Source organism: Rissa tridactyla, chromosome 2 (genome assembly GCF_028500815.1).
Source record: "Rissa tridactyla isolate bRisTri1 chromosome 2, bRisTri1.patW.cur.20221130, whole genome shotgun sequence".
Classification (NCBI taxonomy): domain Eukaryota; kingdom Metazoa; phylum Chordata; class Aves; order Charadriiformes; family Laridae; genus Rissa; species Rissa tridactyla.
Window position 1 is genome coordinate 61490383 of NC_071467.1, and position 21517 is coordinate 61511899.

At 36.0% G+C, this 21517-nt stretch overlaps 1 protein-coding gene across 1 annotated transcript in view; it reads left to right on the forward strand.

Moving 5' to 3' along the window:
- Positions 1-21517, forward strand: part of DOK6 (docking protein 6) — a 251558-nt gene that overhangs the window by 140285 nt on the left and 89756 nt on the right. Inside the window, exons 4-5 of the mRNA XM_054191773.1 lie at positions 8788-8907; positions 18613-18802. Coding sequence (XP_054047748.1) covers positions 8788-8907; positions 18613-18802 — 310 coding nt within the window. The remainder of the gene's footprint in view (positions 1-8787; positions 8908-18612; positions 18803-21517) is intronic.

Consider the following 21517-nt stretch of genomic DNA (forward strand, 5'->3'; position numbering starts at 1 on the left):
GCTAATACTTAGTTCTGTCTGAGAGCAAAATTTTATGCAACTGAAAATCAAATAGAACACATACCACGGTGTTGCGATCTTACAGATGAATTCAGCCAGAAGTTGTCTGCAATTGCTTTGAACCAGTTTCTTTACAATTCCAATGACAAAAAATCCTGATTGTTAATTCTAATAGTAGCAACGATTCACAACTTTACAACACTAGTTTTAGGATTTGGGGAAAATGCTGTGTTTCTTGGGCAATGGAAGCACAGAAAGAAAAGAAAAATATTCTTTCAGGAGGTTTGTTATTTTGAAAAGTGGCATATAGCATTTTGCAGGAAAGGTTTCCTAGAGCCTTTGCAACATCAGGAGGAGGCAACACTAACAAACAGTGCCAAAGCCAAAAGGGGACAATGTTTAATAAATCTAGGTATTCAGAGCTGGAAGTCTTGCTTCAGTCAGACATGTTTAGCCAAAGAAAGGAAGAAGGGGAGATTCCAATGACTTCCTCGTCTGCTGGTCGTGCTGCTCCCGCTGATTTAATACAGAAGATATTCAGATGGCTGGAGTGAAAGTCATGTTGTCAAAGGCATAAGAGCAATGAAGCATATAGTGACAATGGTTCATATTTTTTCTCCCATGTATTGAAACTAGCCCTTATCACCTTGATTTTGTGTATGAAAATAATGCTTTTAGAATTCTTTACCTTATTTAACAGTATTCCTGATCCTCAAGTGGCAAGATCTATCAATATTTCAATGACTGAATATTAACATCTAACAAAAAGAAGTGAAATTAACCTTAGGATTTGTACTACTTTATTTGGGTATGGATCCTCTCACTAGACCATAAATTAAACATTTCACAATGGGAGAGAGGCATACTTTAGATTGACACAGAAGTTACTTAATTTTCCATTTCCATGCATTCAAGAAAAGGACCTATAACTTTTAAAAAAGAATAAAAGTATTGTTGGAGTTGACTAAATCTGAAATATTATAAAGTTTTAAGCCAGACAAATGCTATTGCTGACTGCCAGTCATGGGGTAGCTGCATAAGTTGATGTGATAGCATCCTCTGTGTGTTATGTTACTGGTGACATACCTTTTTGGACACTTGACTGATAGTGTTTATATCATTCCCACTACAGACAAGCTGCCTGAGGTTACTTTACTTTCATGCCATTGTCATTTAACGTTAATAATTGTTGAAACAAGTATGGACTGACAATCCTGGGGAACTAATTCCCAAGCCAGATTCTTGTAACTGTCCCATTAGTTTCAGACAAACTGTAACTGTTTCTTCTATGTTCAGGCAGGTTTTCATAATTATTACGTGACACTTGAAAGAAGGTTGGAACTGAGAGTGAAAGTTTGCTAGGGATATTTTTGAGTAATGATGCTCTGTCAGCGCACTGTTGATCTGTTGGACATACTAATGCTTCATAAACATTTGTGGTATTATGAGAGTCACTAGTCCCCAGCGTGAAGGATACCTATAAATCTACCTTCATGGACTTATTTATCCACTAAATAGCATTTTCTTCCCAAAATGGCATCATTCATTTCTGTAGGACTAATCACTGAGTAAAGTGATATTTGCTTTTTTTAATAGCAGAAATCAGCCAAAAAAAAAAAAAAAAAAGAGGAAAAATATCTATGTCCTGTAGTTACTTCAGCACTAGCATTGAGCAAAGAAAATAACTTTCTTGTAGATTAACTATTTCTATTTTTCTTCATTTTCCCATACATTCTCCATTTTTTAAACAAGTCAAGTAAGTTTTGTTTCTGCATGAAAATTACATTCTCAGCAGCATTTCAGATGGAAAACTTTGTTTACCTACTGCTTTAACTTTGTTTGTGGACTGCTAGTCAGTGTCTTGGGGCATTTATTTTAGAATTTGAGTGAAGGGTGCTCTTTAACTGCAGTTTTACAGTGGACAGGAGGAGCAACGTAGGTAAGAGTAGATATTATGTGCAACTAAAGTTTACCTTAGGGAAATAGTTTAATGGACAGTAACATCAATATGATAAATCTTTTTGAATACTGTTATTGCCTTCAAAAGGATTCACATAACATTGTACGTGTTTATGTTATAGACAGGATAGTACATGGTCTGGTAGCTGAGTGCCGGTTATTCAAGCTGACGCTTTTGATCAGACTTGCAGAAATGAAGAGGGTATTGTCAGGAAAATGTCAGTTTTCATATACCTCGATAACTACAGGGATACATTGCAAACACAGGTACATGCCCAAATTAAAATTATCAGAACCCTGTTTGTGATGTGTCTTGCAGAATCCCCAGATAAGCGTGGATGATTTTTGGCAGGAGCATCAGTTTTAATTTTATTATAGCTAATAAATGCCTTTTGGTAATTATTGTAATTAACTGCACTACCCTTATGCCAACACAAGTTTAAAATAGCAAATGATGTGAAAATAAAAGTTTCTTTTGGTATAGTACTTAGACTATATCTTCCCTCAGTTAAAAAAGTGCATTAGCAATATATACCAACAGGTAAAGTTACAGGATGTGTTCCTATTCTGTAATTATTTATTTAGCTTGACTGCTGCATTATTCGATGTTTTCTTAAGCAAAAAAAAATTATAATTCTCTGTTTGTGCAGAGAAAGGTGGGTGTGTCATTAAACTGATGGTATATTCAAAAATATGCATACATTTTAATAGCTGGAGATAGTTAAAATTTAAGGGTCTCACGGTATTAAAAGAAAAAAGTGACAATAACACGAAATTTTTTAGGAACTTGAGTCACTGACTTTTTTTTTTCCAAAGAGTATTGTCAGATTTCCTTTAAAATATTTTGTCACAGCCTGAATATAGAGCATTTTCAGTAAATTCATAAAATTTAACAGTATATGAGGTTTTCCTTCGTGACTTTTCCTTTGCTCTTTCGGGTCAGAGATTTACACTTATGTGATAACAGGACACTCTACTCCAGGTGAAAGATTCAAAAATCAGAGTTCAAGGAGAATTTTAAAAAGTTTCCTTAGAGGTAATATTACTTGAAACACAAGCAAAAATTCTATATATGAGTCCCATATCTCATAAAATATCTTCAAATATAATTGATCAATAAAAAATCATTTTAATAAGCAAGTTTCTTTCAGAGTTGCAGCCCACTGCCTTTGTTGCTATCTAATTGAAGGCAAGTTTTAGTCTACATACAGACTTTCTGTTCTTTTACACTAAATAGAACTTATGTCCCCTTCATTGCTTCCCATCTATCGTCTAACAAAAAATTTGCTTAATTCATGCATATCCAGTGTCAATCAGTAACACATGTTATTACACAAAATAAGCACTATCCTCCAAGCAATGACAAGAAATAGCCCCATTGCTTTGCATTTGTATGTGTGCTTGAGTGTGTGCAATGTGCTCTAGTAAAAGTGCCCTATGTAGTGGAGACACTGTTGGATAACATCTTTTAAATGTTTATAAAATAAAATTATGTTTGAATCATCAAAGGATTATATATATCCTGATAAAGAATAGAGATTTTTTTAAGGTGTTATTGATTTTGAGAAGAAATTATGTGCTTGCAGGCAATAGTGTTATTTGCCAGTGAAAAAAAAAAGAAATTAATTTGCTGCATATATTGTATGTAGCGAAGTGCAGTAGCACATGAGTCCCATAGGGATGCTATGATTTTTTTTTTTTCCTATTAACTTCTAATTAAGGCTAGGTGATTTTTAGGAGAGATAAACAGGCACATGTGGCTTTTCTGCACCATCTCTCTATCTTTTTCTTGGTAGAGAATATCAGGTCCCACTGATCCAAACAGGAAGAGTAAGAATATTCATTTGGGCTTGGGCCTCTTACAGAAGTAGTTTAGAGGGAAGAAGAGTCAAACAGTTTGTGCAGAAAATACATAAAAATGTTTCAGAAATGAAGAAGGTAACATTTTAGGTTTATATGGTTTGACATTAGGGAAAGCTCAAAAAGTAAATGCGGTTTCTGGATTTGCACAAGGACAGTGTTTGTTATCCCCCTCTAATATTGCATACATGTTATTTCCAACTTAAATCCTTGGTCACATCACTTTGTGTGGGCTGCATGAGAAGAGGAAAAGACAAACTTCCTCATCTCTGTTATTATGCAATTTGTTATATGCAACTTTAAGAGTTGCATATAAATTGATCCATTTTTTTACAAATGCAATAATTTGCTGCTGCTGGTGATGGAAGGGATCTCCTGGAATGGAGAGCGCTGCCTTGCAGGAGAGGGCCTTACTCAAGGAGGCAAAGGCTGAACTGAGTAGGAGTGGTCACCTCTTTGGGGCTTTATCTCAGGCTGGTGGCAGTCGACTGTGCTGGCAGCTTGTGTCGGTGGGTGAGGAAAGGTGCCTGTAGGATTGTGCCGTGTGAACACCGGAGGTAAACGTGAAAGAATGTGAAGTTTTCAGGCTTCAGAAGGGATTGGCTTTAGTCCACACACAAAATGCTTCCCAAGTTAGGGGTCTGAAAACAATCCCACCTCTAGCCTTAGAGATCTAGAGGATCTCTGAGGACAGTGAAGTGAAATATGTCCTCGCATCTCTATCTCTATCTCTGTCCCCCCACTTCCTCCCTGTAGAATATGTTGTGTAGCATGAACTGTTTTAAACTGGAAGTAGCAGAAGAGCTCTTTCACTGTTACAGATTTATAATTCTAACACCATTTACCAATATTACTTCATCATCATTATTATGTCCCCAAACCGGTTTATCATCCTGTGGTCTTATCTATTTACAATACACAACATCAGTGGTTGGAACAGGTACAGCACCAGTCTAATCACCTGGGAACCGAATTAGGAATGACATACAACCTCAGGCATGACGTAGAAGCTCAGGTGAACTGCAGGGAAATATTGGTAATAATAAGGTGTGTGTTTTCAGATAACAATTTTACAGATTTGTTCCCCAGAATATTTTTTATGCAGTAAACAGTGCCTAATTAAGATCTCCCATCTCTTTGTATTTTATCTCACCTCATGACATTTGTATAGCAGCATTTTATAATCAAATAACAGTAAAGATGAAAACGCGAGTATTTGGATTTTATTTATAGCTGTGAAAGCATGCTTTACAATTTATCATTCAGTCCAAGAATTCAGTTATCTTAAAAGGAAACTAAATTTTTCAATGACAAGTACCAGTTACAACTAAAAACTCAGCATTTACCACCAATAAATCTAATCTACATGCATTAAAGAGAAGAATTTTGCTGACAGTTTTTCATGGCTTTGGTTCCGCTGTAATATTTCATCTGTTCCAACATACTCATATAATCAAAATAAAGAAGTAACAGTGGTATCTGTGTTTTGTGACGTGGTAGCTGTCATTTTTAAAGATTGCTACTGTGACTGATGCATATATGTACTAAAAATTAATAATATATATAAATATAGAAAATAAATGTGTATAAACATATATAAATAAAAATAATAAATAAATTTTAAAAATCATAAGTAATACTTAATTTTTTATCCAGAAACACAAAGCATTCTATAGACCTTTTACAAAAGAATGGTGAACTGCACATAATGAAAGGAGAAATATGGCTTTAGCTTTGAAAGGTAATTCACCTGCTTCTAAAGAAGATTTCACATGTCTGTCAAGGAAAAGGTTGCAGACAATCCCTTGCAAGTAAGAAATACCTATTAGGATGCATTAGGTAAAACTAACTCGCACAGTACCCCCCATACCCTTGACCTTACAAACACATTTGTAGATAATGTTGATGTTTCTGACAGCAGACACAAATCCTCACAGTTCTGTGGGAAGATATTTCAGCTCTGCATTGAAACTATATTTTCTGCGGTATTAAGTCCATCGTTTTTGTAAGATACAAAGCTTGAGTTATATGGTAATACAATGCATGTTACAGCCTACACTTTGCAAAATACAGCCATGATCTTATAATGCTCACGGTACGATAAGTTCCTTCTGTGTGGCGGTTGGAGAAGGGTCTAATCTGGGTCTAATCACCAGTGTCTGGCAGTGAAGAAGCAGCAGCTTAAATTACACTGCCAGAGTCAAACACACTGAAAGGCAGTTTCTGGATCCAAACTTTCAAGATCTAGATGTTCCTGTAATAGAGAGAGGCAAGTGGACTGAGGAGACAAAAACAAAGACGCTTACAAGAAACAGCTTCCTAAGACAATGCTTTTGTTTGTTTGTTTGTTTGTTTGTTTCCCAAAAATCTGCTGGAAATGTGATGAGAGAATGCATATAAATAGAACTTGTTGCTTTTATATGAGTCCTGTTTTGAATATATATTGATGTTAAATTAAGCTGGATTTATGGTAATGCCAATATGTTTTCCTTTCTCCTTAGAAATTTGTAAAATTAGAAAGGTTAGTTTAGTGTTTGTTTACCATCATCTCATTCTGCATTTCCAGAATGTACCCTTTCAGCCTGGGTGCGGGCACAGTGAAAGAAAGTAATAAAATGCAGATTTTGTAAAATATGTAAAATGTTATATCCTGACCACGCTCCAGGAAAAATTACAGGCTTTATATAGAGCTATGCATTCTGTCAGCATATATATTGTTCTGCAATATGGTTTAGGCAGAAAAGAAATGGCGAGGGGGATGGGAAGGAAACATGGGAGCACTAGACTATATTTGCACTTCACCTTTGTGCTATCAGCCTTTCTGCACTGATTCCCCTGCGTTTAACTGGAGCTGGAAGCAGATGTTGGGAGACTCAGTGGGAACTCTCCCTGGGGGGGCTTGGCTTACCCATATGCTGGTGTGCTGCCCCCCACATCCCCTCTGCACGCTGCCAGAATATGGCAGCATGTCCTGTGGTCCACTTCTGTCATCTCCTTGACATGAAGCCCTCTACATGGGAAGGTATGATTTATAGGCATGGCACTGGTTCAACGAATATCCAAGGAAATAGCAAAGGCTGAAGGAGAGTAAGGGAAAACAGGAGGGAAATTTCTTCATGCGTAAGCAGAAGATGAATTTTCGAGGTAGTCTTTTAAACAAATTAATCCTATTCCTTTTAAAAGCCCTAAGTTTTTATTGCTGTCCAGAGATACTGTTCTCTCCTTACTTCCATCAAGGCGGCTGTATCTGTAGAAGTGTTAGGGAACAGTATGCTGTTACCTCAATATTTTCTTCTCACATGCAAAGTTAAATGTCATCTGGATGTTGCCGACAGAAAGTTCTGTCTCTCACCACCAGAAGCTGAGGATGTTATGAGACGACCAACTTTGAGGATCTGTGCTCTGAGACAAAGACTGCAAAAAATCAGGAAGGGATAAGGGAAACCCCTTTGCTTACAGTGCTCTGGACAAGCCCCCGAAATAGTTTGTGTCCCTGTGACAGCAGCCATGTTTGGCTCTCAAAAATCCCAAACCAGGCTCTGTCATTTGAGCTGTCTGCCTGGGAACTCAGTCAGCTGATAGCTAATATAACAGGAGCAATCTATTCCTGGATTATTCAGGGCCCTGAACAAAGGAGGGTATCCAAAGGTTCTTGGAGACCTAAAATTTCATGCCTGTCTCCCTTTTTTGTCCAGCAAATGTTTCTGTCACTTGAGATCTATGCCTAACCAGGCAAGGATTTTAGGACTGTAACAATTAGGCACAGAAAGATTTTCCTCGGATATAAATTTTCACTAATTACAATGAGTCATCATCACTAGATGCTTCAGGGCTTGCACACAGTCCTTTTCTATCTCTCTGAATTTCAGCAACGCATTGGAGAGATTGTCACAGCAGTGACAATCCAGATGTCCCCAAAAATAGGAATGAAAAATTGTGGCAGTTTAATAGAGACATTTCTAGATGACTGGAGTCACCCACTCCTAAAGATGATCAGATATAGACTGACTGTGACAATGGATGCTCAGCGTGCGCCTGGTGCCAAGCCTGCTCTCCAGAAAGTCTCCCTAAGGTGAAGCCCACTCTGTAATGAAAGACAGCTGGCCTAGTTATATGATTTTTATTAGTTGTGGTTTCACACCGTGTGAAAGCCAACTTGAGACGTTACTTGTTTGACCAATGCCAGAGATTTTGTGATGTTAAATTTGGGAAGTGGATATGATGAGGCTGGGAGTGGAGGAAGGGCTGTTGTGGTATCTTGGGGGTTTGTGCCTTGGGGAGTTTATATCTTGTGGACTAGCAGATAGGGAGCTCTCAGGTGTGTGTGAATGGGAGGCAATGGAGGATTCAAAAAGGACTAGGAGGCTTTGAATTTCCATACAAATGTTCCAACTAATGCCCAAACTTCTATAAGACCAAAAGAAGGGGAACAGAACTGAAGAAATTAATTATTCAGGCTAACTTGACAGGCATAGCCGTTCAGTACAGCAGAGAAGGAAGTTTTGTATTTGACGACCTTTTTATTAGTGTTTTTTTTTCCTTTGCTTCTAGAAAAGATACTCTAGAACCTTTAGATCAGAAAGTTTTTTAATAGTTCAGATTCACCTAAAGAGCAGTAAAGAATATTTCAGATATTGTATCTAACGTTCTTCTGTATTGAATTTTATCTTTCAAGAAGGCCTACTAGAAAGATAATGCCTTGAAAACTCACTAGTCTTTTCTCTTTTTTGTTAACTGCACCTCCTACCCCCAAATTTCAAAATGGGAGATGCAGTCCTGATAGTCTAAACCCCTTTAGAAGTTTATAAATCAAGGCAAAGAAACAGATGTGGAACTTTAACTCAGGTAATAACTCATGTTTCAGCACAAACATACTGTCATAAAGCTGGTCAGTAAGAAGGTATTGATTTAACTTCACCCGATTTTGAGTAAAACATTAACACTCACATTTTTTTTCTATTTTTCCAGAGCTTGAGGCAGAGGAATGGTGCAAACATCTTTGCATGGAGTGTCTAGGAACCAGGCTCAATGATATAAGTCTTGGGGAACCGGATTTGCTTGCAGCTGGAGTCCAGAGAGAACAAAATGGTGAGTAACTTTGTAACTGCTTCTAGATCATTTCTTGGGTGATGTCCGGTGTTGTCTTTGATTGTGTTTGTTGTGAGGATTTTTACTATTAGCTAGGAGCACGTCACTACTAACTAAACATTTGGGTGTGGTTTTGAGGCTCATTCCTATTTTTTCTACAAATAAAGATGATTAAATTCCATAGCAAATAGCATACAAAGAGTGACTTCATGTGTCCAATGTGTTTGCATTTTCCTGTCATGGGAAATTATGACTATGACCTTTCTGGTTCTGGAAACAATGGCCTCTGTGCAGAGGAATAAAACAGCAGCTGTTGTTCCACGGCCTTTAAGAGACAGTGATGAACGTATCAACACCGCTTTGGACTGCCAAACACATATTTGCCTTAAACTTATACCTGTCTTGAATAATGAAGTCAAGGTCATCTAAGCTGTGAAATACAGGTGAAAAGGGCAATGACAGATGCTAGTAAGCACTAAGCCTGAGCTTGTAAGTCTTCATATAAAGGCTATTTGGAACAGAAATTTAGATAAGATGCATGCACAGGAAGGATGCTAGTGGATGGAACATGCAATAACAAAAGAAAATCTGTGATTATCGTGTCATTTAATTCCTATTAATGAACATGAGGGCAACTCAAAATGTGCTCATTTATTCCTCCCTAAATTACAGCACTCAATGATTATTACTGTCTCGATGCTTTTATAAAATCCAATAGCTTTTAACAAAGTAATAAAACAAACTGCCTCAATGGTCATAAAATATCAAGCCAACTATCATTATAAACAAAATTACGTAATTAAATTATAGAATGAATAGCACTATATTGATTATGTTGTATTAATTTCATCGGAGAGTCCAGACATCTCTGAACGTAGTAACATGAAGTACACAGAAATCTTCAAGATATTTTGTTCAAAAGCAAGACATGTTCAAACGCAATTCAAAAGAAGTTCAAATGTTTGTGAAGTTATTTGCCCGCTATGAGACACAGGATTTAATTTGTAGTCTCAAACTACTTAACAGAAGGAGAGCTATCAACGTTGTAGGACAGTGATAATGATCAGACACCACTCAAAGCTTCCTGTCTGCTGCGTGCTTATAAGCTATAGGTGTAAAACTCATATGCATGCTATTGAAGAAAGAACTATGTGAGCAAGTGGAGTTTCTTCACAAATGCAAAGGGAAATAAATCTTGTCAAAAGCCTGTGATGTGAGCAGAAAAATAGCTTGAATTCCTCTACTCCCTTTCTGCAGTGAATTCATGTACTGTCCAGCAGCTTTCAGACATAGATGGCAAATATTGCATTTCAGTTTGTTGTTGAAAGAGATCCAGTTATACACACATGACCTCCTAGTTCTGTTGTGTGAACTAGTCTTGATTCAATCGCTTTAGTCCAGAAATTAATTGCAGTGCTACTAACCAGTATATATGAATATAATTGCCATCTTTGTTGTTCTAAGTAAATAAACGAAAGGAAACAAAGAGGCAAAGCATGTATTTTTTGTACAAATCACGTGAATAAGAATGTGTGGAAGGTATCATTAGCCGTATTCTTTTAAACCAAGTGGCTGGGTAGGTATAATCCAATATTTGACGATCATGGTCTGCTAAATCATTAGTTACAGTATCTCAGACAAGTAATTTTGATACCTATCAGCCTCCTTCCCTCGTCCCCTTGATGCACAACTCTGCATTTTAATGAGCGTGTTTGAAATTCAGAGTTCTCTCCTTAGTTGTCTTGTTCAGAAGCAAAGCAAATTCCGGTTTGGAGGGTCTGTTAATGAACTTGGAAGGAGGGGAGAGTACAGAGATTGTTACTATTGGTATGAAATCTAGCATTTTGTTCATTTTGCTGTGCTGTAAGAACCTGCAGTTGCACTGAAATTTCTCCAGCAGATTCCTGGGAATTTCCTGGAAATTCCAGCGTCAGTAACGCTGACTTCAGTTTATACTAGTTATCTTATTTAGCAAACTTGGCAGTACCATTTCCCCCATGCCAGTTTTATGGAGACAGTGCCTAATTGGAGGGTGGAATCATTTTGTGAGCTCTGATAAAAAATTCAAATTTTAAATTTATTTTCTTGCATGTTTTCCCCATATTGTAGATTTTAAAGGCACACTAACAATAATTATAGTTCAAAAGATATGTAAAAAAAACCTTTTAAAAGAGCTTTTGTTGACCTGAAACTGAAAGGTCAAAATTAATTTTCCAATTTGAAATCCATGAAAAGTGACTATATGTATTAAATGTCTAAATTCTTGCTCATTGTGAAAATGGCAGCTGTGTCATTTTTTTTTGGGTGTGTGTTAAATAAAAACTGTACACTGGTGTAGTACCTTTGAATGTCATTATTTCAAAACATATTGCACGTATGTCAACTTCATAGAATTCCTCTTGAGTTAGTAGATGTACTAATATTTACTTGAAACAGAGTTGTGAGAATAGAATCGTAAAGCCTCAGCATCAGGTTTCATTCAGGTTCTGTTGCCTGAATCACAGGAGGCCTTTCTTTCAGGTCACTGAACAAAAGGTGTCTCTTAGTATCTGAGCAAGACCGCAGATTGCGTTGTCATAAAGACTACAGTGCCAGTGGTTTTGCAGTTTTAGATTATTTTTGGTTTTTTACATTTTAAGAGCTAAAAGCAATTCAGTAGGGTGTTATACTGTTGATATCTCTATGATACGACATTATTAATCCCAAAAGAACAGGTGTATTAAACATTAATCCCATCTCTTTCCACTGTCTTTTTTCAAACGGTTATTTTGCCCTAAAGATTTTCTGAAATGTTTAAAATTTTATATACTTCCTTGACCATAAAAGAACTAGCCTAATAAGGGTGTGGGTTTTTTCATGTGCTGCTTCACATTTTCCTAGCAATAATATTTTTAATACGATATGTTCTTAATCTTTCCACCTGCTTGCCATTCTTTAAATGACATTTGCATGATGTATTTCATGTACTTGTAAGGTTACTCACTGAAAGGGTCAAGTAAATTGTCTATCTCGTGAAAAAACGGTAAGTTTTCTGTTATGTAGGTTTCTGGTTTAGTCCCTGTATATGACCACCATCACCAGTACCTTCACTTTGCAACATTTGTAATAATTTTCTTAGTTTTTATTGTATATGCCCTGGGACCACAAAAGCTCATTGCTATGCTCTACTTGTGGTTTTTTTACCCAAGGACTCACATTTCAGAAAATACTTGGCAAGGAATATGTGTGTGTGCCTTACACGTCTTTTTGTTACATCTGAGCCTGTTTATCCTCCCGCTCTCACTCTTGTGGTTCTCCTGGGTTGAGCTTCCGATTTCAGCAGGGAAGACACCTGATTCTCTGTGACACAAATGCAACAATATGGTTTGCAAAACAGTTTGTTCCAGAGGCTGGCAAAGTTGCTCTTTGGTGTGCAAATGTCATGGCTAAAAGGCCATGCATCTATGAGGCACTTCTATCATAGCAGGATAAAAATTTATGGTAGTGCAACTAGCTGAAAGAGACGTTCTTTTATAGTTCTGAGTTGTTCAGTAAGCGCCAGTGAGATCTGTTTTATTGGTTCCACTGTTGCTTGACCCTTCGGCACCAAGCAATTCTGCAGTGGTGACAGCTAAAACAGCCAAACTATAGATCTGCTCTGCTTACAGCAGAGACCTCTGGCTATTGAGTCTTGTAAGAAGAATAGAGAAGACACTTAAGCAATTCTTGTGCACAGCACATCAGTAACAGAAAGCTTCTCACTGGATTTCATCTCTATTATTGCTTTCACAAAGTATTACCGCAAGTCTTACTGTGTAAACTCCACTGTGGAAAATGACCCTTGGGTGGTTTTGGTTTTATACTTAAGGCTCACAACTAATGGCTGCTTAGTTTGCAATGATACACAGATTCCAATAAAAGCGAGGTTTGAAATGAAGCTTCTGTTACTCTCCAACCATTTTACCTTCTCTCTCCTGCAAATCTAAGTGATTTGTTTGTGTTCCTCACGCTTATAGCAGCAACCCTGTTTCTGTTTTTTTCACACCAAACACAGTCTCTTACTGTTTGTGAATGTCCATTTAGATTATTTGATGAAGAATGAAAATACAGTATTAAGTCAAAAGCAGTAAATACTACATGATCCTATTCAGATAACTAATTTAGTATAATGCCAGTGGAACTGTATATACAATGATATGATAATAACACACAGTTATAACTCCAAGAAAGAAAATCTGGACTCAGCTGGATCTGACAACACTGTTGACATGCAGTCTTCTAAGCAATATCATGTGATACATACACCCACATTTCGTATTACTTAGGTTTCTCAAGCTGCTGCTAGGGAAAGAAATCATGAATGTAGAGTGCTGTCTTAATTTGGAAGAATTGGAAACTTCCTTTCCATCTGTTGATGCATTTGGAAGCATTTGTAGTCCACCCTAAAGCATAACAACAAAAATAAATCTCTTTTTTAGTGTATCTTTACCTGCCTAGCTGTCATCATATGTAGAATTTGTCCGTGCTCATGATTTTTTTTCAAAATATCGCTGTTTCCAGTGTGTCACTGTGTTTTCATTCTTTATAAAAAGGAAATAATTACAAAGAAGTCATCCCAATGGACAGTATACAGTGACAGACTATCTTTATGTGAAAAAGAAACCAGAATATTCAAGACAATATTGGTTAAAAAAGCATTATATGTAGACAGTGCTAGTAAATTCACTCTTTAAGTGCAGGTGCTGAAGACTCTATTCCTATCTATTTTGAATACTAAATTATAACACTAAAATAACAGAATACTTGTACTAAATCATATTCCATTAATTTTTTCTTGTAAAACTGTTGTAAACAATGAAGAAAATAGGCAAATGTAAAAATGCAAATTTTTAAGCTGAAGAAAAGGCCTGTTCCACCTTTTGCTGCTGTAGCTCATTCATTGTTAGATGTCATGCCTGTGGTGTCAATATGATACTTTTCTATTATGTGTGCTGGTGCTTTGGCTTTTGTTTTTAATACATTATAAAGCTAATTTTGATTTTCGAAGTCTGGAAAAGTTTGAAAGATAATAGATTTTTTACTCTTCCTCACTGCCAAATATTTAAATTAATATCTCATAAAATTGCTTCCTTTGTAAAGTTTTTGCCCTTTTTTATAACATTTGTTTTACCTTCCTTTTTATTTAAAAAGATTCCATAATACTGCAGTCGTGCTTCCTGGGTTTTAATTGCAAGAAAATCATTAATTTCTGTGAGTAAAAATGTAGCATTTCATAATGAGCAATGTCCTTGAATCCTCAGAAGAGGATTATGAGTTATTTCTTTATGTTGCATATTAAGATTACAAACTACAGCCAAAGCATAGAGACTTTGTAATTACGTTCACAGAGCTGACTTGTTTTAGGGCATTTTCTAGGGTCTGTAGAATCCCTGTTTGTGATTTATTACATAAAAGCATTTTACGTGTTTTTATTTATTTTCTGTTATCCTTAATCCATTTTTATACTTTTTGGTGTTTGGTTGTTTTTTTTTTTGTTTGTTTGTTTGTTTTTTAATAAACCAGACACAGCTTTATTCAGAAAAGAAGGGTGTTTACATTTTTAATGGATGGTTAATACAGTGAGTTTTCAGATTTTTCTCTACCTTGCTACTTATCAGGGAAACAATTTAAAATAATTAATTTATGGTAGCCTTTATATTTTCACTGAGATTTTAATAAGCATTTCCATACATTTTAATGGAAGCAAAGCAGAATAATTATAAGTAAAGCGATAAAATTAATTCTGAACTCCTGGTTCCTCACTGCATAAGGCAGGAGAAGAAACATTCTAATAGACCTGACACATGAACAAACACAAACTGCTGTGTCTTCAAGACGTAGAGCTCTCTTTCCACCTGAAAATTAGCTACAGAAGGTCAGCAGCAGAAGTCTCATAGGTGGCAAAGGAGTTTCTCCCAGATAGAAACTGAATGTTTGCTTTTGAAGCCTCTTCTTGTATAGATCCCACCAACCTGACTGCCTCCTTCCGTAAGTACTTTATCCCTCACATTAAAGCTGAAATGAAACAAATCTGGATTGCAAGTCTGCAATATTATCTGATCAGTTTTCCAACTGTGGTGATTTAGGCAAAAGAATCCAGTGCTAAAATGGCAGAACTAGAATTGCTGGTCTCACAGTCATTTTGCGTCCCCCGTACAGCTGGACTTTGAGCTGGAAGACTGAGAGCATTTCAGAGTTGCTGCCAAGTCTCCATCTCAGTCAATATGCTCATTTTAACAAAGACTCTTATGCTCCTGTGCTCTGGAAAACGTTATTAAAGGTCATATTCTTGCCAAAACCCAAATACTAAACACCTTTGTATGCGCAAAGTGTATGATGAAGCATTGCTCTGCTTATTCAAGGAGATGGGAAAGAGCAGTTACACAGAAAAGAATGGAATAAGTGAGGCAATATATCAGCATTTTTTTCTCATTCTGGCTCCCCCACTCCCCGAACTTTGCTCTCACCAATTTTAGAGGAGGGAGGAGAATAATGATGCTGAATGCTGAGGAATGGCACCTGCTCACTCGCAGCCGTGTCTTGTCCAACAGGGTAGCATTTACTTCTATTTACTTAATCTTAACTACCCCATGGACTGTTACTATCTCATCCCACTCATATGCAGAGAGTCACTGACCCACAGGGAAGCTAAATATCCTATTCAATGTGATTCAGAAGATCTGGTGACAGAATTCAGCTGGGATTCCCACATCCCACATCCCAGTCTAGCCTCTGAATATTTGTTCTTGCCTGGATGAGTCCAAGGGCAAAACTTGCCTCTAAAAACTGAATGATTGTATTACCATTACCTAGATACATGTTCAAATATTTTCAGAAATGGAAAAATTGGACGCTGCATTTTAATTCTTAAAATCATTTAGTAGTGTCCACACCTTTCAATATCCTCAGTCTTCCACTGCTCAGAAGTATTAGTTTTTGTTTCAAATGCAAATCTGTGCATCCTCAATCTTCTCCAGCACATATGTTTGCACACATATGTTTCTCTTGCCAGTTTGAGTAAGTTCCAAGGGTTCAACATTTTGCCCTGCAGAGGATGTTCAGTTTAATCAGACATACTTTCTTTAATCCATGACACCTCACCTTAGATGCTGACCTCCCAGGCAAAGTCAGCAAATGTCACTTGACAGTTTGAGGACACCATGTGTCCTGAATACCCTTCATGCAATAAGATCCTCAAACACTTCAGAGAAGTTGAGCATTTCATGAGTATCCTGGTAACTTCTAGAACAATTTGAAATATTCTGTGCCTTCAGCACAACAGTTTAATGTTTACTTCAGAAAATAATTGCATCTTTCAATTTTCTCTGCTGTCTGAGGCGATGTCAGTGAAGACAGGGAAAAGGAAAGATTTCCATTCTCATATAGTAGCCCCATTCCGCCATAAACACATTGTGTGGTTTCATGTAATGTAAAGGGGAGGTGGAGAGAACCGGCTGGTCAGTCATCTTTATCTTTCTTTCAAATAGAGGAGGGAAGTAACAGTATGGCAATGTGAAACTGGAGTCTAATATATGATAAAAGCACACCTGCGAAGCTCCTAGGCATTTTTGCATGACCATCACAAAGACATATGAATACTGAAAAAGGGCATATATACATATATATATATATAAAAAAAAAATATACAATTCCATTGCAAATTATAAATTACCTTGTTCTCCACCATTCCCTTCCCAATGCAGTCATTGGCCCATACTCCCATGTAACTCTTCCCATTTACTTCCGTAGGGGTTAGGTTAGATCTGTGCCCACTGCATTCCTCTGAGGGTTAGGGGAAATTCTTTGCAGTGATCTCAGCAGCACCTGCTAATCTATTTGCGCTGTGTGTCAGAAGGCTTTTATAAAACATTGGGAGTTTCACACTTGGGACCTTAGTCATAAAATGAAACTTTTAGGGCTAACACCCATTAGTGTGATTAATGAGAACTAGAGCCTGGGAGAAGAGGTTGGATTGCTATGAGACTGAATGAATCAATTGGGGAGCCATTAATAGGACAAAATGAAATTGACTGAAACAGAATAACACTGGGGATGACAAGTTTACTTATAGCTATGCAGAACAAAAATTCCTACTGCTCACCCAGCAGTTCCATGCTTCCATTAATTCCTCAGCCAAACTTTTGCTACTTTATTCACACACACATACATTTCTAACATATTTTATATTAACTCACTTAATTGCAATGTCAAACGCAATGGGAAGCTGCATCTAATTTCAACTTTTATGATAAATTTCTCTCACTTTATTCCTCTTCTGATTATTTTAAATTCCTTCCTATTTTTTATGAGGATATCATGAGAAAATTCAGTGCAAATGGTGGATTAAACATGTTCCACACCAAAGTGTCATTTATTTATTAAGTAATTGTAGACAATTTTCTTATCAGACGTCCCTTAAAGTACATTTTCCCAGTACTGTTTATTGAATGAGCATTGCTCATGCTTATACTTTAAACTGTTCTTATCTTTTTTATCAACACCCTTCAGTGCAGTAGCATTGACATTTTGCATTTCTATCCTATTTCAAAAATGTAAGGAAAATATGAGAGGAAGTTGTGAATCAGCTGCACTCTTCTATATTATGCTATTAAGCCCCAAGATTTCAGTGCCTTTACAATTAAAATATAGGCTAGCACTTCCAACTGTACAACCTGAAATTTAACCGAGTTTTTCATTCTTTGTAGAAGTAACTCATAGAAACATGAGTTATTCTTCAAAGAAAATTGCATTTTTATTTAAAATTCTCTTGCTATTGCTGTGATTTTCTTCCTTCCATATGAGTTAATGGTGTATTATATCATCTTGGGTTGTCCTTTTTTCCTTTTTTTTTTTTTTTAAGATAGTTTTTCGTTGCTTATTAAATCACATGCAATTCAGGCACTTCAGAGAACTGTTAATGCCCTTGACCTGTTACTCCATGAGTGCAATCTGCAGTGGAAGTGCAGCTGATAGCAACTGATGTCATGACCATAATAATATATTGTGTTAAATCAGATTTTTCAAGAAAGCAACAGATGATTAAAAATTTTATTTTTTAATAATATCATTTAATAATATAATATAAATATTTAAATATAAATAATATAATATAAATAATATAATATAAATTTAATAATATAATAAATGATAAGGAGTTTGGCAAATAAATAGAAAGTGAACGCAAAGAATGTCATTATTAACAAGCTTCAATAAGTAAACCTGGGTTTGCAATTTCAAGGACAGTTTTTCTAAGGGGCAGTGGTTGCAAATACGTGTTTTGCCAAGATATCAATAGTTCTATTCTTTGAGAGAGGAGCCTCTATCTGAGTTCAAGTATTTGTAAATTTTGATTTGCAAAGAGTCATGGACCTTAATGTGAGGATAAAGGGCTTCAGTTAAGGTGGTGGGGATGTGTCAGAGGACTATGCAGACCATCTGTGAAAGATGTTTCAGTCTGCTGCATTATTTATAATGAAAATGAAATGAAGATTCTCCTCTTACTCCTCTCCTGTACACTAGCAAGGCTTCTTTGACATCAGTGGATCCTCACCTCTGTTCAAGGCTAAGAAATTTGGCCTGGATTTCCAAACCATCAGTAAATAAATACTTGTTGTTTTTTTCTTTCCAGTAGAAACTCTTGCTTTAACTGGTGATGCCTTATTCTGTGGTTTGTGTGTTTTTTTCCAGAACGATTCAATGTATATCTTATGCCTACACCAAATTTAGATATCTATGGGGAATGTACAATGCAGATCACACATGAAAACATCTATCTCTGGGACATCCACAATGCCAAGGTCAAGCTGGTCATGTGGCCTCTGAGCTCTTTGAGGAGATACGGACGTGATTCAACATGGTTCACATTTGAGTCTGGAAGGTAAGAGCTAAGGAGAAACAGCAAGAAGAAGAAATAAGAAGTGATTTTTGAGTAGTCTGATAAGTTAGATTAGCCTCTTACTATAACAAAAGGCGGAATACATGGCCTCTCCATAGACTTCCATTTGTTGAATATTACTTTTCAATATATTCAACCCAGTGTTTGAAATAAACATTAATATATTTTATATTTAAAATAAGCTTAAGATTTCTCTGACTTTTGTTTAACTGTGGTTGAATTGCTGTTCTTAAGGTTTATGAATCTCACTGTCCTTAAACACTAGTATGGTATAATTTGAGTACTTTTGATGTAGAAGAAATTAATTCTGGATCATGGAAAAGGCTCATCACACAATATCAATGGAATAACTTCCGTTATGGTAGATATTACTCTTTTCGGATGTTCTTGATGACTGATTGGCACCCTACAGTATAATTACAAGCAGGAGTACAGAGAATATTGTGAACCTATAAAAGGCTAGTTCTTTTTTCTGCCTGCCGTTTTAATCCTCATTGCAATTTCCATCCTCAGATCAGTTTTAAATGTCCGTGGAGCTCCGTTTTGCCTCCCTTTCATATCTTTTTAATGCATTTCCTATCTTGCTGTTAGGTCCACTGCCTTTTCTGCGTTTCTGCGCAGAAATAATTCTGTGTTTATCTCTGTATTTGGTGATGTTTCATCTTGTATTTAATGGTTCTAGACTTTTCTGAGTTTGTTATTCTCCCTTACACTGAGCCTGAATTTTCCGAAGCGATCTGTGAAATTACAGGTGTTTCTACTCTCTTGGGTTAGCCACACTGCCTTGTTAAAAATCTTTATATGCATTTTGATATGTATTTACTTAATCAATATTATTAACAAATACTCACAAAAGTACAGTTGGTGATCACAAACAAAAACATGGATCAAATGAACCCTGCAGCCTAAGGAGGTAATGACCAAACTCCTTTGCAGTTTCTTATAGATGGGAGTTACCACTGAACTCGTAACTTTGTATATTCAGACTGATGTGAGCAGAGCATTTTAGTGCTTTGCTACTTTTCTGTGATGACTTCATTATTCAAAATCATGAAGACATCGTTACTTTTTTTTTTTAATATTGTTTAACTAAAAATTAGCAATGGCTGATCCATGTTTCAATTTATTTTCAAAGATTAAGATGTGGGGCTCATTCAAATACACAATGTTAGCAAAAATGATTTCCTAAATCATTCCTTCCCCTAAGCATCAAACTGCCTCGTGTAAAACTAGTTCAAGCAGCATACCTACGCAACACCAGAAAGCAAGTAAATGCCAAAAACAGTGCCTGAAACACACCATATTATTCTGGGAAAAAACAAACAAGTAAGCAAATAAACAAAGAAACAAAACCTCTAGGATTTAGCTTTATCCCATTCTTTGTGAATAGCCAGTCATCTGACTCTTTGGCTAAATTTGTATTTGCAACTATGCATTTTATTGAAGTGGAAGGAGTAATTTTTGCATAAAAAGGCAACAATTGAAGACTTACTAAAGGTTGCTTATTCAGAGTAGTGTATCTGTCTGTGAGTGGGCACGCTTCTTTTAATTGATTCTGAAGGAAACTATCTTTGGAAATGGGAATCGTTGTTAGCTAAAATTAAGCCACTGAAACTAATTTGGATTAATCACTTGAAGTTGATTTCTTATACATGTCTCAAAGTGTAAGTATGTAATTCACTACAGTGTTTTAGTTATGAAAAAAGTCATTCTATATCATAGTGAAATTCTTTTCTTTTTTTTACAAGATACTTACTTTCTGTACTCTATTTTTATCTACGGCACATCAATACTAACAAACTATGTATAGTGATTGTGTATATTCAAGTAAAATGTGAGGTTTATCTCTCTGCTTTTTCAGGCCTCCTACCGTATTTTAATTCTGAATATCATCTTCCCCTACAATCCATGGACCATTCAACCTGATAAAAAGTGGATTGTTTTCCTGTATTTTATTATTATGAGCTAGCTCTGCCTTTATTTGTCATGCTTTATTGTCTTTGATCTGATTCCTCCCTTTTGCTCACTTGGGAGTGCTTTATCCATCTGATTTGGAAATACGTAAAGACTAGATTTAGACTGGCAGAAAAATGTAGAGGTAAAAAGTAGGACTAGAGAAAAGTCAGTATCTTCAATAACATCTGAAGACTGTATAGGGCAACACTAATGCTCATTTTCAAATCTGTTGCTGATTTGTTTGGGTTTTTATTTTTATTTTTTAATCAGCATCTTTCTCATCTTTCTGAACAAGATTTTCGTTGTCACTTGATTTGCTAGTACCTTAATACAGTAAATTCCTGATGCATGCTGTATTATCAGAAGTGAAGCGCTCATCCATGTTTTATGAGAATGTTACCCAGTAAAAGTGTTATTGCTTTAATTTTTCCCTAAGGCCTAAATATTAAACGTAGACAATTGCTTTAAAGGAAATATTTTTAAATAGGTTCTTATTTTTTACTGAGTTTTAGCAGCTATGCAATTATATGTGTATGTGGTTTGCATGAACATTAAAAGCTCAGTTTTTTCTATTAGCCATGCTTAGTTTCAGTATTTCTATGGTCCAGAAAATAAATCCCTCCCATTAAAATAAATGGACATATTCACAGAGATACTATGATAAATAAATGGATAAAATTAAGCTTTCAGACAGCTAAATTTATCTTTTAATAAATATATTGCTTTGCATTTAAATGTAAT